This window comes from Poecilia formosa, unplaced genomic scaffold (assembly GCF_000485575.1).
Source record: "Poecilia formosa unplaced genomic scaffold, Poecilia_formosa-5.1.2 Scaffold468, whole genome shotgun sequence".
NCBI lineage: Eukaryota > Metazoa > Chordata > Actinopteri > Cyprinodontiformes > Poeciliidae > Poecilia > Poecilia formosa.
Window position 1 is genome coordinate 269,063 of NW_006800407.1, and position 16,419 is coordinate 285,481.

Here is a 16,419-nt window from a genome sequence, read left to right on the forward strand (position 1 = left end):
TTTCTTTCTGTCTGGACTTAGATTGAGCCTCTTTGAGACCTGCTCACTTCCTGTTAGCTAAACATGTTCTTCTCTGACTCTAACTGTGATGGAGACGGTTGGACTGATGAGTAAAGTCAGAGTAAATGCAGATGCACGATTGTTACGTATTCAGACAGACTTTAAAATGTAGAAAGTACCATTTCAAATTCAAAAATACTTTATTGATCCCAGAGGTAAATTAAATATTGTTGTAATTCAATTAATTCAAAATTCTTCAAAGAGTCATTGGCTGATTTCTGATGCATATTAATTCCATACCTATAAACGGGAGAGAAAGACAGTTGAAACGGTGTTGTTGATATTACCGTGGAGACGGAGAGCTTTAGCATACAGTTCTTCTTACTATAATCTGTCTCCTTTCCTGACTGTACATCCCTGCAATTTTCACCCCTCCTCCTCCTCTGTTGCTGTGGAGGAAGATGTGGTTGCCATGGTTACAACTTCCTGACTGCAAACGTAATTTATTCAGGAATGTAACGGGGAGGCAGAGAATGCGTTGTGTATAATCTGAGCTGAGCTGATTTATTACAGTAAAAACAGCGATGAATAAAACGTGTTTCTGGCGGTCGGCGGCGTCAGTGAAGCTGCTCAGCCAGCCGCTGATTCTTCCCCACAGACTCCTCTTTTTAATTTTTTTTTCTAAGCAGCAACATCATTTACCAAGCATCCCCCGCACCCTCTCTCACACACACACACACACACACACACACACATTCCTTCACCTAGCGACTCAGTTATGTCCCCTCCCCCTCGTGATGTGATCACATTCCTCTGAATGTTTGTAACTGACGAATGAAGCATTTCTGAGTCTGACCTTTTTGTCCTTGATCAGCACAGCTCCCACCAACATACATGAAGTTTACCTGCTTTCCTCTCTATTTTTACCTCCTCTGTAAACGCATAGATTACACATTTCAAACCAATGCACCACTGAATCTCACCCAAAAAAACAAAGCAAAACAAAAAAACACCAGGCACCACAAACACTCCAAGTCATAGCCAAAAAACACAGATAAGCCGTTTATTTTTAATTTGCACTTTCAATGCTGGGGAAGAAATTTGAAATATTACAGTTTGTGCTGTGCATCATAACCAGGTTCTGAGTAGATCTTCAAAATGGAAGAAGAAGAAACAAGAACTAGAGACAAAACATAGCGGCCAATTTGTTGAAGACATTTATTCTCAAATGAAGATGAAAATACAGGTTATGAGGCTCCATCCCTGCCAAGGTTAGATGCTGTAAGTCAACTATTTTGCTTTTCTTAAAATGTTCTTGGAGTTATGAGACAAAAATAGTCAAGTGGTACATTTAAAAAATGTAATTTGTGCTAAGCTGGAGGATCAAACTGGCTTTCTGTAAAGATACAGACTCATCTAAATGAAAAGCCCTAACTGAAACCGTCTGCAGCCCAATGGTCATGTGATGCTTCTGTGAGAGAAGGGCTTGAAGAACAAAAAACATCTTGTGAAACCAGATGTACAGATCTACAAACTGGACTTTAGACTTTGCAATAACAAGGAATTCCAACTGGAGAGCTTTTTGCTCCAGAGCGATGGAGCAGGTGTGGAACCGCAGCGGGTTATGTGGAGATGACAGGCATCTCAGTGAGCTACAGTTCTAGTCTGATGACTTGAACCTCAATCAGGAAAACATTGCAGATCACAAGGCTTGTCTGACAAAGGACTCGTTTCAGTTTCCTTCATGCAGAGATCTTCACTGTGAGCAACCAACCTGGTGTTGCTTCAACTAGTGTTGTGTTGCTTGAAGATTCTCATCTAAACAAGGTTTTGAAATGATTAACAAGAACTGAGATGCAATCTAATAGTTAATAACACATGAGAACTCACATAGTTAAATATTATGATGCCTAAGGAAAAAGGAAAGCTGAGTTTCTTTGTTTGACACAATCACTCTAAGAGAAGCGGGTTTTTTTTTAATCAAAGTCTTTTTGTTATTGTAGTGTTTTAGACTGAAAAGAAGCAGGAACTTTCTAGAATGTTAAACTGTCCTGGCAATAATTTCATATTTGGATTTAATAATTATTATAATTATATTATCAGAATATAATTATAATAATACTGGAAATCTTCTTCAGGCTTTGTCACCTGAAGAAGCAAACTGTTAAACATTCTCCTTCTAGCTTTAATGTTTTTGTCCCTTGTCAGGAGATTATACTACACATATTCATCCTTTTAATGTTTGCTGCATAATCTTGCCATAACACTTCCTTGTGAACCTTCTTCTGATCAGTCTTAGGAAGGTTAATGCAAACCAGGTCAGAGGGGGGCAGCATGAGACGGTAAATAAACGATTTTCCCTTTGTGAACAGCGGCTGCTATCCTCCACCAGTTGTGTTGCTTAGCAACAGCAGAGGCACACCGTCTTCAACAGCTGTTTGGGATCATTCTGAGCAGCTTTATGACAGAGCAGGAGGTCGGAGCGGCAGCCATTTTATCCTCACTCATTTTACAGCTGCAGGCAGAGAACAGTTCACGTCTGCATTCACACAATGGATTCTCAGACTCTAACCTTTCAATACCCAACACTGTCCGGGTTTAGCCTGAATCTGCAGTGACACATAGCTGATAGAAGATTGTGTTTGTTTAGAAGCTTTTGTCCGATGCTCCTCTCCATCTCAACCCAAGTCACCCAACTGTAGTTTGAGTCTTGTGTGAAATGCTGTAGATGTTGAAGGTGTCATGTGTCAGACCAGGGGCTGAGACTAAAGTCAAAACCTTTCTGGCACAACCATCAGGCCCTGCTGTCATTATGACATCTGTCTGATTTTACTCAGAAATCCAGCATAACCCTGTCTCTACAGCCAAGTGGTAACTTCAAAAATCCCAGAGACATTGTTCTGGACTGCAAGAAGTATAGTTGATACAAACCTGAGTATCATATCTTTCAAGCAATTATTCAAACATTAAAATTTGGCATCAGTAATTTAGATAAATGAGGTAACTTTAAACAATGTCACAAAAAATGTATTTTTTCCCCATCTTTCTTTCCATTACCATAATATCAGTGGAGACGGTCAAGGGTGGTCAAAGTACAACCTAGTGGCCAAAAGCAGTGGGTAAGATAAATGTTGTATACGTCAATGTTACTCTAAACACTGGACCCATAATCTGGAAGTGGAAAGAACATATTTTCCTAATTAACCAACCAGAACCAGGTGACCCTTGGGAGATTTTGAACAGAGGAGTGAAGAATCGTCCAAGAGTCGAGGAGCTTTACAAATACTTGCAAATACTAGGTGCAGTTTTTCCCGTGAGTAAAATAAGTAATGCACTGAAACACAACAGCCTCTATAAATACTCAGTGCATAAGACTCCACTGCTGAAGAAAAGCGTGTTGTATCAGTTTAACGGTGAAGAAACAATCCAAAATATCCCTAAGTTTGTTGATGGGTTGTATAGTTTAGAATAAGGGTGTTAGCATAATATTTATGAGTCACTTGCAAATGTGACTCATAATATGTTAATGGCCCAATCACATTATGCTAATTCACAATTACCTCTAGCTATTCTCACATTCCTGTCATTTCTTTGTTTAGTGGTTACTGATAGTGGACTGATATATTTTTACGTGTTTCTCCTTTTCTTTAGTAAAGAACCACACAGGAACCAACCAACTTTAATAAAAAAATAAAAATCAACTCAGAAAACTGATGCCCCTTTTGACCACAAAGCCACATAATTAGCTTTTTGATTTCTATGACTGTGTAGCTCACTATGATTATTGATATGTGTCCTATTAAACCTACAAGTAAAACCTAGAAAAACATTGACATGTCCAATACTTATTTTACTTGCTGTGTGAATTCATGACTCTTGAAACATTAATCTACAAACTATTACATCCAAACAGTCCTTTAGGTTTGCAGTGTTGATGGTGACGTATTGAGCCCAAGTGGAAATGAATCGGGCCTTTTTGCCTTATTAAGTTCTTTGGGATGAACTGGACAACATTTAAATAAACTTTTTCTAATGGATTTGTGGGGTCTCTTTAAGAAAACTGTTTTTGCCATTAATTTGTGCTGTACTTTAGAGATTCAGTTCAAATGTGCAGTTACTTGTCTGTTATTTAGATGAATAGATAATGTACAGACCTCAACATTTTATAGCAATATAGAATTGGTGTGTGCAACAGGTTCTTTTATTTTTTTCTGTGGGTCTTTTCTTTGCTTCAGGAGCAAACTGTATCTCCAGCAGCATCCAGCTGATCCTGTGGCTGAAAGCGTTCATCTTCAGTCTTTAGCAAACGACACTCAGGAAGCGGTAAGGAGAGCCAGTGATATGTTAAAGCAGATGGAGTGTCTGAAGACGGAGATAAAGATGCTGCTGACCGTGAGTAGTCAATATAACTCCACTTACAAGATTGAAGTAGAAACAGGTAGAAAGGTAACGGTGCTAGTATGTCAGCTCATGTAAAATAATCTGTAAAATTACGTTGAGAATTAATGAAATATTTTATTTAGCTAATTTTAGAAGACTCAGTTCAGAGCAGTGGTCGTCAAGGGCCAGAGTCCTGTAACTTTTAGATGTTTCTTGTGCTACACGCTTGAATTGAATGGTAAAACTGTCTGACTAGCATGCAGTCCAGCTCTACAGAGCTCTGCAAATGAGCTAATACTGGAGCCAGGTGTGCTGAAGCAGAGAGGCATCTAAACGTTGCAGGACACTGGCCCCTTGAGAACTGGAGTTAGATACCACTGGTTCAGGCTATGGGATATTTTTCCAGTGTTAAGTGTATGAACCGCTTTCGTTCATTCAGCAGCAAGAAGACTCCCCAGGCTTCTTGCAAAGAAGCCAACAAAGCCAACCTGAATCCCACCAGAGCAGGTCCAAGCCAAAGGAAGTCCAGGTTCAGTTCCATGAAAACCAGCTCTACCAGTCAAACTCTGATCAGCACCAGGCCCGGCCAAGCAGTCTTCAACCAACCGACCCTCAAAGCACTCACCCCCCGTTTCAGGCTTCCCATGTCCCACACAGACAGTCACAGGAGAACGCGGGTCCACAACTGCAGTCCCAACTTAATCAGCCCCTTTCTCAGAACCTGATGCCCATTACCACACCACCCCAAACTGGGCCCTTATTAACTCACCAAGAAGTCCAGGGTCCATCTAGCCAGAGTCTTCAAGCCCTTTCCCATCAGTCCCAGTTTTCACTGCTCCAAAGGAAACCTGGTGGCTCCTCTACCCTGGAGGAGGCGGGCCAGGTTCTCCGTCAGGCTCGGAGAAGGAAGAAAGTTCTGGAGAACAACCTGAACGCTCTGCTGAAGGCCAAGAACGGAGAAATCCTACACTGCCAACTGGAAGCCTTGGCTGCTAACAGGTGACGCATACTATTAGCTAGTGCTAATAGTAGGTTGGTGTTAAGTGTGAGCACACACACATTCCCACTGGTGTAATCTGGAGGAGGGGCTGGTCACTGATGCCTGTCTTCAGGTGCCAATAGACCAGTCACTGTCCATGCCAGGGCAACACAGGAGACTAAACAAGCAACCCCCATTCTAAGGGCAACTCGAAGAATCTAATTAAGCTAAAATGCATGTTTCCACACTGTGGGAAAAAGAGTAAAGTTTACTTTTGTCGCCTGCAGAGACCTAACTGAAGAGGTCCGGATAAAGAAGACAGTGGATGCCTGGATCAACGCTTTAACCAGAGACGTTCAGGTAAACATTCAGAAATCTAGGATCAATCCTGATCTGCATAATTTTCATCTATGTTGTGTTTCTTTTTTCTCCTTGGTTTGCAGAGCCTCAAGACTTGCATTTTTTTCACAGTTTTGCATTGTGGAACTACATGCTACAGTGCACTTCACTGAGAGTTTATGTGACAAAATGACACAAATGATGCATGCCTGTGACGTGAATAGAAGGCTACCAATTTCGTTTCAGGGTATTAGATTCACTGAATCCCAAATGCTTGTCACACTTTTGTGAAACATTTTTGAAAGTTATTGTTTTCCTTCTGCTTCACAATTATGCATTACTTTGTTAGTCAAACATTACATCTATTCTGTCATGATGACAAACGTTGCTGGGCGATAAATTGTCCCAGGTGTTTTTGAGATAAGCGACAATATCATTATGTTGAGACCATTTTCAAGTAACATAATGGTAATGACAAAACAATGCAAGAACACATTCTCAAAGATTAATAAACTTTAAATTCTAATAAAAATTTTACATTGGACCCAGAAGACATTTTAAATATACAAAATAAATAAAAAACAGAAACAGCAAATAAAATGAATTACAAAGTTTGTGTAAACAAAATTGTCCTTCAGAAAATGGAAGACTTTTGTCTTCTAGTTTTTGGTAAAAAGAGAGAGAAAAGAAAAAATGCTAGATCACAAAAATGGAAGTTATTGATCTTGTTTTAATTTATCATGCAATTAACTAATTTATTGCTTCAACAGGCCTAATAAGATCCTGATGAAGTTTTCTAAGCTGTCTTGTTTCTTCAGACTCGGGGTCATCCTCCCCCTGCTCAGGGTGCCATGCCTCTTCTAGATGCCATTCATTGCAGAGCATCAAACGCAACAAAGCCACAGCAGAGGGCTGCAGGCAGGGGGAAGCCAGTGAGCATGCCCAGAGGAACGAGTAATCAGCCAGTGATGGGAAGAGGAGGCAGAGGCCAGACTGCTGGACACAGAATGGTCATTCCTGATTTTGCTGACAGTGCTAAATGTTCTTTTGGTCAGTGAAGTCCAGGTGATAACTTTATCATTGATTTTGTGTGTGACTGTAGGAGACAGAGCCTGCTGGAGTCTCAGGTAACCTGATGGGCAGCCAGCAAAACGACATGGATGGAGAGCTTTATCTGACTCGCCTGTACGGCAGACTCCCTCACGAAGGTCTCAGGCGAACCCTGAAGAAGAGCCCATACCCTCGTTTTAGCTCTCCTGTGTCTCCTCTCGGAAGGAAACAGCACCCCCGACTGGTGGAAAGCATCAGAGGTCAGGAGATGCATCCAGTCACTTCTGTTCATCTGTGGAGGCTGTTCCTTTTCCTGATTGGTCTGTGGTCTGTGTCTCTTGTCAGGTGTAAGGCTGAAGTCCTGTAAGACTCAGACCAGTTTTGCTCCAGTCCTCAGTCTGTCAGCAGGACAAGCTTCCCAACACTCTCACTTATCCTTACTCCACTCTGCTCAACCTGTGGTGAACAGTGCAGAGCGCTCCACTGGTCCCAGGGCAATCCCACTACGTCAGTAAACCACTGGACATCTACACTCTGAGCACAGTCACTATTACTCATGTTGCTGTCAATCCATCCATCCATCTGTCTGTCCAGCCTGCTGAGTTTTGTATTTATAACCTGTCTTTAGTTTAAATTTATGCACTAAACTCATATTTAATCTTTGATTAAATATGAGTTTAATCATATTTAATGATGATTAAATATGATTATTTAATCATATTTAAATAATCATATTTATTATTATGAAACTCTGGCATTTCATGCATTTCAACTCTGGCATGAAATGCCAGAGTTGTCATTTCATGACAACTCTGGCAGAATGGTCATGAAATGTGTGGTGTAACCCTGTTTTTTAGTTTTTGTTTGTTTGTTTTTTAAGTGAAATATTAGCTGTGTGACTCCAACAGCCTGTTGGTGTGTGACTCTATGCCTGTTAAGACCCCTGACTCTTAAATTTAAGAAACAGCAGGATTTTCTTTCACAAATCTTCTGTCCTCAGTAGCAGTGATGCTAGCTGAGGGAATTATGGATTGTTGTATGCATTGGAGACTGTTTTTGGTCATATTTTTGAAATCGTATTTTCAAGATGGAGTAAACGTGGATCGCGCTCATCTGTTTTCTTCTTTGGAAGGAATTTCTACTGTATTAGTGTCATGGCCTGATAGTGTCTTGGTTGCTACAGACTAGTCTTAAGAACACATAAACACTACAACACAAGCACGTATCTGATCAGGTCTGTCCTACTGGGAAGTAAAGACTAGGGTGTGTATAAGATTCCAGTACACTGAGGTTGAAACCCTTAAATGGTTAAAATGACTTTTCAAAAACAATTTATTTGAAGATGAATTCTTATTAGTGTGGTCCTAGCAAGTTCCTTTTTCTCTAACACTCTGGACCTGTCCGTCATGTTTTATGGTGTGTGGTAATTAACTTTAAACAAAAACAAAAGATGCCACTGAGTCATCTAAAGTGGAGTTATGCTGTAGCTCTGCTGTCTGACAGGTTGTAAAATAAACCTAACCTGAAGGACACCAAGAACAAAAAAACCAAACCTATTATTTACAAATAAAAGATGAAGCTAAGTTCAAGAAGCCAAGCATGAAAAACTGAGTAGATGTCACGATCCTCAGGTTGTAGAACCAACATTAGTCGCCGTACGTTCAGTAGTTTCTCTGTTTCACACATTGTTTCTGATGCTCCTTCAGTTCATTGGGGTCTGAAGACATTTAATTTGCATGAAAAAATACATTTTGGCTTGAATTAGTTGGGACATCCAGCCAGTTGAACAGGTGTGAAATTTGCGGTCTCTTTCTTTTTTAAATAAAAGAAACATTTATCTTTCATAATAAGCTTCATTTAAAGGAATAATGAAAGTAGTATAGATCTAAAAATGACATCATGCATGTTTGCTTTTGCAGGTCTTCCCAGGATGGACTCCTCCAGGTGTGAGCGTTTTCAGGACAGAGCATCAGTACTTCCTGTTCCTCTGTCAGAGAGCAAGGCGAATGTCAACAATGGAACCAACAATCACCAGGTGAACTGCATCATAAGTCTGCTCATTATGCAACATACTATTCATCCAAACACTTCAGTGCAACTTCAAGTGTTTGTTAAAGATTCCAAGTCATTCCTCATATTCACAAGTAAAATTTTAAAGGGCTAAAGTGTTGTGGCGTTTGGTTTTATCTGCCTCATTTAGTAAATATAAACTGACTGAATGTTGCCCAAGAGCAGAAATTCTCACTCTGTCATAATTTCCACTCACTAAATGTCAGTTGTTGTTTTGTTCTTTTTTTAAGGTGTGGTTGTTATATTTTCAGATAATTCATGTAATGGATACAAAATAAAATATGGAAACATAAGAAAACAGAAAAAAGTCCTCCTCTTCTGCAGAGGAAGAGGACAGAGCGTTTTGGAGCTGCTCAGCCTCTCTCCACTTGAATCTGATAGAGAATTTTTGAAGGCAGCTGAAGGTTAAGGGATGGGGGATTCTAGCCCACTGTTTTACAGAAATGTTTTAATTCACAACCAGACACATTAATTCAGCAACATTGGAGGGGCTTTGAGTAGGAACATCCTTCTTTAGGTGATATTATGTGATCTGAACTGGATTTAGCTCCAGATTTTGGCGAGGTCAAAGTGTTAGTATGTCTCACTATGCAGACCAGTCCAGGTCTTCTACATGAAACCCACTCATTCCTGGATGAACAGGAAGAAATGTGGTTTATTGCTGGTGCCCAGTGTTGGGAATTTCTCCTGTTTTTCTTATGTTGAAAAACATGCATGTCTGAGTGCTCACTCTGGTGATTTGATGTTGACAGAAGCAGCAGGTGGTTCCAGAAAAGTCTCCATCTTCTCCATCACACGTCACTGAGATCAAAGCAGCAGAGCCTCTAAAAGATGACGAAGATGAAGAAAACAGTTTCCCTGGAAATAACTTTCTCTCCGTCTCTGATGTCCACCAGGTAACACATGACTTATTTAGTGAATCAGCAGTGCCTCCATTTGTTTTTTGTTTTGAGTATCCTGTCAGGCAGTTTGGCCCTCAGGATTGTTGTCTGAGTGTCGAGGTGAGGCCCGACAGCTTTACCTTCCCAAGTGGAGCATCACTGAGATGCTGGCCCTGGCCTCGACGCCGGCCCCATCCACAGAGGGCCCCCTGCCCATAAGCCCTGATATGGGTTCCTCCACAGAGCCACCCCCCAGTAGCACACAAACACTGAACATGATCTACCAAGTACAGAATCTCCCATTCACAGGGGGGCGCAGGAGAGCTCCAACCCCAAAATGCCAATGAGAGCACACCTGTAAAGGGCGAACTGAAGGGAGATCTGAAAAGGCTCCAGAACCTTATAAAAAAGGCTGTTCTGTTCTGGTCCTGTTCTGGTTCTGTTCTGGGGATGACTGTTTTAACTTCTGGAGGTGATGATGCAAAGAAGGATTCTTCATAAAATTAAGATAATTATGAACAACCCTGACCATCCTCTTCACAAGGCTGTTTTACAAAACCAGTGTCTTCAGTCAGAGGCTTCTTCAGATTTGCTGTTATACAGACCTCTACGGGAGATCTTTCCTGCCAACAGTCTCACTATCGACTGTAACTCTTGAAAAATTTGAATTAATATGATTTACAACATTTAGTTTCCTTTTGGATCAATAAAGTATTTTTGAATTGAAGTGAATTGATCGCCACCAGAATTAAGAGCCAATCTAAAAATCTGAACGATCCTGGGAGAACCGGAGCGCTGCCCCGGCCCCAAGCCCAAAAGCAAACAGAGAACAGTGGTGTGAGAAGACCCCATGGACCCAGTCATATGTGATGTTGATGTTACATAATGCATTACAAATGGGGGTGTGGGGCGCTGGCCAGCACAGAATACATTTTTTTTTTTTAAATCCTGCTTGAGAAATACTTTAATTTGACTATTTCTAGATAATTTCTCGTGGAAAAAAATGTCTGAGTGCTCACTCTGGTGATTTGATGTTGACAGAAGCAGCAGGTGGTTCCAGAAAAGCCTCCATCTTCTCCATCACATGTCATTGAGATCAAAGCAGCAGAGCCTCTAAAAGATGACGAGGATGAAGAAAACAGCTTCCCTGGAAATAACTTTCTCTCCGTCACTGATGTCCACCAGGTAACCGCCCTCTCTTCCCGACTTATTTAGTGAATCAGCAGCGCCTCCTGCTGGACACAGATAGATTAGCACACAGCAGCATACTGTGTTTACCTTCTTAACAGATCAGGTCGGCCTGTTTGAGGTGATTTTGTTATGTTTCATAAACTTTTGTGATCGTAGCATACTGCAGTGAAACACCATTATTAGTTTGGTGGGAATACATCGATTCACCATGGCAACTGTTTCTTCAGTGTTATAAAGGAAGCTCACAACTACAAAACAAAGTATTCTTCTGACTTACATTTTTTTAATATTTCTGGGCTGAAGTACATATTATTGGCTTTCTGAGACATTCTGGAAAAACATTGTGGAGAAAGTTTCTTTGCTGATCATCAGAGTGAAGGTTGTAAAACTCTGGATATCTGCTGCCACATCAGAGCAACTTCTGTTCCCTTCAGTCGCAGTGAGAAAGCTTTTCCTCTGCTCTGCACCAATGACTTTTCAGGCAGAGAACAGTGATGTGGGTGAGGAGGTGGTGGTGTTGGAGGGAGGCCCCTCCCCGGCTCCAGTGCGGTGCCACAGCCCGGCCTTCCCGCCTGAAGGCCCCTCCTCTCGCCGTGCTGAGATCGTGACTCCTGTTGCGGGCCGTGGCGGGACACAGGACATCCTGGAGAACCGGCTGGTGGAGTGGTGAGGCTGGGTCTGGACTTCACTCATGCTGCTGCTGCTGTGTCTGACTCTGCTGCTGCTGCTGGTTCTGTTAAGGGTGGAGCAGCAGCTGATGTCCAGGATGATTGCTGATATGTATCGCCCTGCCCCGCCTGACCCGGCCCAGAATGACTCCACTGACCAATCAGAGCCTGAGGAGCGGAGTTTCACCTCAGATATTGGTAACACAGCAATATGTAATAATATAATAACATCGACCTTCAGAATGTAATAAAACATAATTAAAACTACAATATGTAATAATAATAAATGCATAATGTACTAAAAATCCTTAAACACATTTTGTAATACTTTATACAGCATTATATAGTAACACTTTTAGATTTTGCACCGATTATTACATAATAATATGGCACATTATGTAATATTCTGACTGGTTACCTGACTGATTCCACCGTCGCCTCTGATGGGACATCTGACTGTGTAAAGAGGCACACCTGCTCTACAGCCAGTCTTCATTAAGGAAGCGCCCCCTGTCTTTGCCATCATAATGATAAATAGTTTATTCATAGATCACTTTACCATGGGATCCATTTTTTCTTGAATACTGAATAAGCTGTTGAGCTGATAAAAGTATTTAAAAAGTACACTGGTGCTCCTACTACCTACACATTTTATAGTAATATGCATAAAATATAATGTTATAATGTTGCAGAAAGTATAACAAAGTGTGTTCAAGGATTTTATGACATTTTGCATAAGTTAGTTTTACATTTTGAAGGCTGATATTATTACATAATGCGGGTTTCATGGTGAGTTTCTGTCCTAACTTGTGATGAACGTCTTGTCTCCACCCGCCGTGTGTTTGCAGTGGAAGCAGCAGGAGGTGGAGGTCTGCAGCTCTTCGTAGACGCCAACGTCTCGGTGGATTCGGCTTTGATCAGACAGCTGGTGAACGAGGTTCTGACTGAAACCGTGGCCCAGATGCTGTCCCAGACCAGAGCAGTGTCTACGGCTCCAGAACCAGGACCGGAAGCACCGCAGTCAGAAGATCAGGAGGTACTAAGAACTCCTCAGCTCCCTGACATGATGTGAGCTGTTGTTTTACCTCCTTATGTTCCACATTTCTGCACCAGGACAAAGCAGCTCCACTGGTCCCGACACCAGTCCCATCACCTCCACCCAGCAGGCCCCAGCTCAGCAGAGACTCCACCCCAGCAGCCACTCCTCTTCCATCTGAACCATCCAGCCCAGTTCCCCAGGACTCTCCTCAGCCAGTCACAGCTCCAGGTCTGTCAGCAGCAGACTTTAATAGTAGTATTGATCTTATGTTTTAAGTGGAGCCCTGGTGACAACAGTGGGAGAACCATCACTTTCTACAGGCGATTTGGCTACAAATAAAAATGTATCTCAACCCCACTGAGTTGATTGTTGGATCTTCTAGATCTTTAGAATTTATTTTAAAGCTTTTTACAGTGTCATCAACTGGGTGTTTTTACATTTCATAGGAGTGTGTTTTTAATCAAATCTTCAGCTACAATCTGATTTCAGCCCAAATTACATTGATAACATTTTTAAAACCAGTCCAGTCTGTTTATGGTTACTGTGTAGTCTAGATTTATAGTCTTTCTGCTCTCCTCCTGTAATCTGTTTACAGGTTTGTGTGGAAGCTGATCACACATTTGTTGTAATCTCTTTTAGACCCTTTTAGACTCTTTTAGAACCCTTGTTACCCATTCCAGCCTGATCAAACCATGATGACGGCCTTTTTATCTCTCTATAATCTGATATACATGTAACATTATTCTGGTCAGGATAATACTTGATTACAATCATGCATTAATGTACTTTCCTCCGCCTGTGACCTCAGAACCTGTAGCTACACCGGCCGCCACACCAGAACCCTGTCTGCCCGATGAAAGCTCCTCTGCTGCTCATCAGGCCCCGACCCCAGCCTCACAGGGGGACTCACAACTTTCACTGGACAAGCTGGAAGAGCTGGAGTCACAGAAACACCCTCTGTATGTGCACGCATACACACACACGTCAAGATGAAAGTGTTTGAGATCACGTGGCTCATCAAACTCCATCCTCTCTCCTCTATCAGGGCGCTGTCTGTAGCAGAGGAGGAGCCGGTGGTCAGCAGCCCCGCTCCTGCTCAGTCCCAGCCTCCTCAAGCAGAACCCAGTCCTGCTCCTCCTCCCAGTCAACTGGAAACCAGTAGCTCCAGCAGCAGCAGCAGTTCCAGCAGCAGCAGTAGCAGCGCTGTAACTGCAGAGACCGAAGCTGCACTCAAACACATCTCAGAGGGAGAGTTACTCATCAGTGTCAACCAGCTGGCCCCTCTGACAGGTACGAGCAGCAACTAGGGCTGCACCGACTGCTGTTTTTGGACTGATTACTGATCTTTAAAAAGCCTGACCTGCTGATTCCCATTTTGTCCGAAACCAATTTTTTTTTTGTCTGAGTGTCACTAAATATAGCAAGAAAGTGGCTGAGTTGGCAACATTGGAGTCATTATTGTTAACTATAAACATGCAGACATGACCTAATAGTGGATCAGTCAGTCAAACCTCTATCACTGCAGAGCAGAAGAGGACAGTGGCTGACATTTAGACCTCTGCTGAGGTAGATAAGATCAGGGGAAAAGACCAGCTTCACATGTAGCTATCAGCTGGTCTCTGATCTCCCAAAATGAAGTAAATCTGTACCAATAAATCGGCTGCACTCCTAGCAGCAACATCACGTTACGTTTTGTGGAACTTGCGTCCAGGACCTCACCTCATAAACCAGATCCATCTACCCTTTATGAAAAATACGGTTCATATTTTTTTCTAGCCTTAAATTAGCTTCAGGCTCAGGCAGGATATTCGAGGACTGACGAATAAAAATGAGTTAAAATGTTCAGGAACCACTAAAGGTTCAGCCCATCAGCAGCTGGAAGCTGCTGGGACACATTAATTCTGTGTGTTCCAGAATTAATGTGTCATTTATGTCCATGGTGAGAGGATGAAGATGTTGCCATACTTTGCAAAAACAAAAGATTAACCAGTTCTAAGGATTTTTGTTTAGGAAAGAAAAAAATCATAAACGATTTTTCCTTTTAGATCTGAAGCATTGCAAATAATTAACAAATAAACTTGTCAAAATGACTTTATCAAACTTATAGATAGTTGGGAATAAATGTAATGAAATAAACAATAATCAACAATTTATTTATTTATTGTTGTTTTTTTCCTCAAAAGCATTGACAGGTCTTTGTGTCCCAGCAGAGCCTTGCTCCAGATCTTTTTAATTTCCTGAGGAAAAAATGAAGCAGACTGATATTCCAGCTTTTTTCATTGCCACAAAAACTGCATCGTCATAAAATTGATAAATGCTTTTGCTTTTGGCAGAAGATTTTATTTATACCTCAGAAACAGAGCACAGAAAGAGATTAAAGGGAAGTGTGACTAATTTTTTTGTTTTCTTTTTAAAAAAATTGTTTTTAAATCACAGATTAGAAGGTGGCTCGGTAATATTTCCTGTGGTTTTTGTTGTTTGTTTCATAAATCCAGTATGGTGAAATGAGTTCTGATCCTTTTCCTGTAGCTGTGTTTGCTTGTTGCTGTAATTTTGATCTGTTTATGTTTCAGAAGAGGAGGAAGTCTGTAGCTTCTCCAGCTCGCTACAAGAGGTGGAAGACATGGTGAGTAGTCGATGCCTGGACTGTGGGATCACTTCCTCCTCTGAATTCTCACTGATCAATTAATCAATTAATCAATCATAGCACGTTTCAGTAACAAGGCAGTTCAAAGTGCTTTTTATCATAAAAATACAAAAAGACACCACAAAGTCAGCAATTGAGAAAATCAGTAACAAACATTACATTTCATTGAGTGTCATCATATTATCATCAATACATGTCAAACAATATGTTATTCTTTTTACCTCTAGCCACCATGAGCTGTTGTGGTTTTGGTATCAGCAGTAAGACAATAACATAAAGAGTTTTTTTTATAATCTGCACATTTTTTTAAACAAAATTGCCCAAAATAAGGCTGTTATTTTGTGTTTAGAACAACAAAAACTCAACTGATCCGGGATTTTAAGGAATTTTGGTCCGGTCTCCTTTCCAACGTTGCTTCAGCTTCTTGAGATTTGCAGACTTGGTTCTGCACAACTCACAAGAATTGATTCTTTCCTTTTTCAACTATTCTCTTGCTTATTTACTGCTGTTTCAGGGTCATTGTTCTGTCCATGGCCCACTCTGGTTCCATCTTTACATTTGACACTAGAGTTCATAGTCAGGTCAATAATTGTCTCCAACGTGCCTGTTTGTGCTGATATGCATCAAACATAATGATATCTATGATGAATCTTACATACAGTAAGGACAGTAGGGCTGCATGACCACAGGAAAATATGTAATTCAATACCTCTGCTGATTATTGCTGATGACATTGATAATGCACATTTTCCACAACTCTTTTCATTCTTTTTGTATCACAATTCATCCACCATTTGTTGTCAGCGTTAGCATCTCCATCTCTACAAACATAAATCATGTATAGACAGAGAGGTTTGTACAAAACCAGGAGGACAGAGAACATCACCCAGTTGTAAAGTCCTTCCACTAAGAGAATAGACTTTAAAATACTGTTGTTAGTTTAGAAATCACTGAACAGTTTAGCACCACAATACATTAAATATCTGCTGTTGTTGCATCAGCCTTCTGGACCTGTCAGGTCTTCTGGTTCTGAAGCAGCATTCAGCTTCTATGCACCACAAATCTATAACAAACTTCCAGAAAACTGCAAGGCAGCCGAAACACTGAGTTTCCTTTAAATCCAGACTAAAAACCCACCTTGGAGTTTAGAGTTGCTTTTGAAACATAATAATTGA

The 16,419-nt window shown here is 41.1% G+C and overlaps 1 protein-coding gene across 3 annotated transcripts in view; it reads left to right on the forward strand.

Moving 5' to 3' along the window:
- Positions 1–16,419, forward strand: part of kiaa0586 (KIAA0586 ortholog) — a 39,017-nt gene that overhangs the window by 14,894 nt on the left and 7,704 nt on the right. The window contains exons 8-23 of one of the 3 annotated variants that reach the window (XM_007578150.2): positions 4,236–4,392; positions 4,820–5,379; positions 5,647–5,719; positions 6,517–6,708; positions 6,801–7,008; positions 7,094–7,255; positions 8,668–8,783; positions 9,571–9,714; positions 10,741–10,884; positions 11,372–11,556; positions 11,632–11,756; positions 12,407–12,594; positions 12,672–12,825; positions 13,406–13,556; positions 13,643–13,887; positions 15,171–15,223. In XM_007578150.2, the coding sequence (XP_007578212.1) occupies positions 4,236–4,392; positions 4,820–5,379; positions 5,647–5,719; positions 6,517–6,708; positions 6,801–7,008; positions 7,094–7,255; positions 8,668–8,783; positions 9,571–9,714; positions 10,741–10,884; positions 11,372–11,556; positions 11,632–11,756; positions 12,407–12,594; positions 12,672–12,825; positions 13,406–13,556; positions 13,643–13,887; positions 15,171–15,223 (2,857 nt within the window). The remainder of the gene's footprint in view (positions 1–4,235; positions 4,393–4,819; positions 5,380–5,646; positions 5,720–6,516; positions 6,709–6,800; positions 7,009–7,093; positions 7,256–8,667; positions 8,784–9,570; positions 9,715–10,740; positions 10,885–11,371; positions 11,557–11,631; positions 11,757–12,406; positions 12,595–12,671; positions 12,826–13,405; positions 13,557–13,642; positions 13,888–15,170; positions 15,224–16,419) is intronic. The other 2 variants (XM_016664111.1, XM_007578151.2) reach the window with 2 other exon arrangements.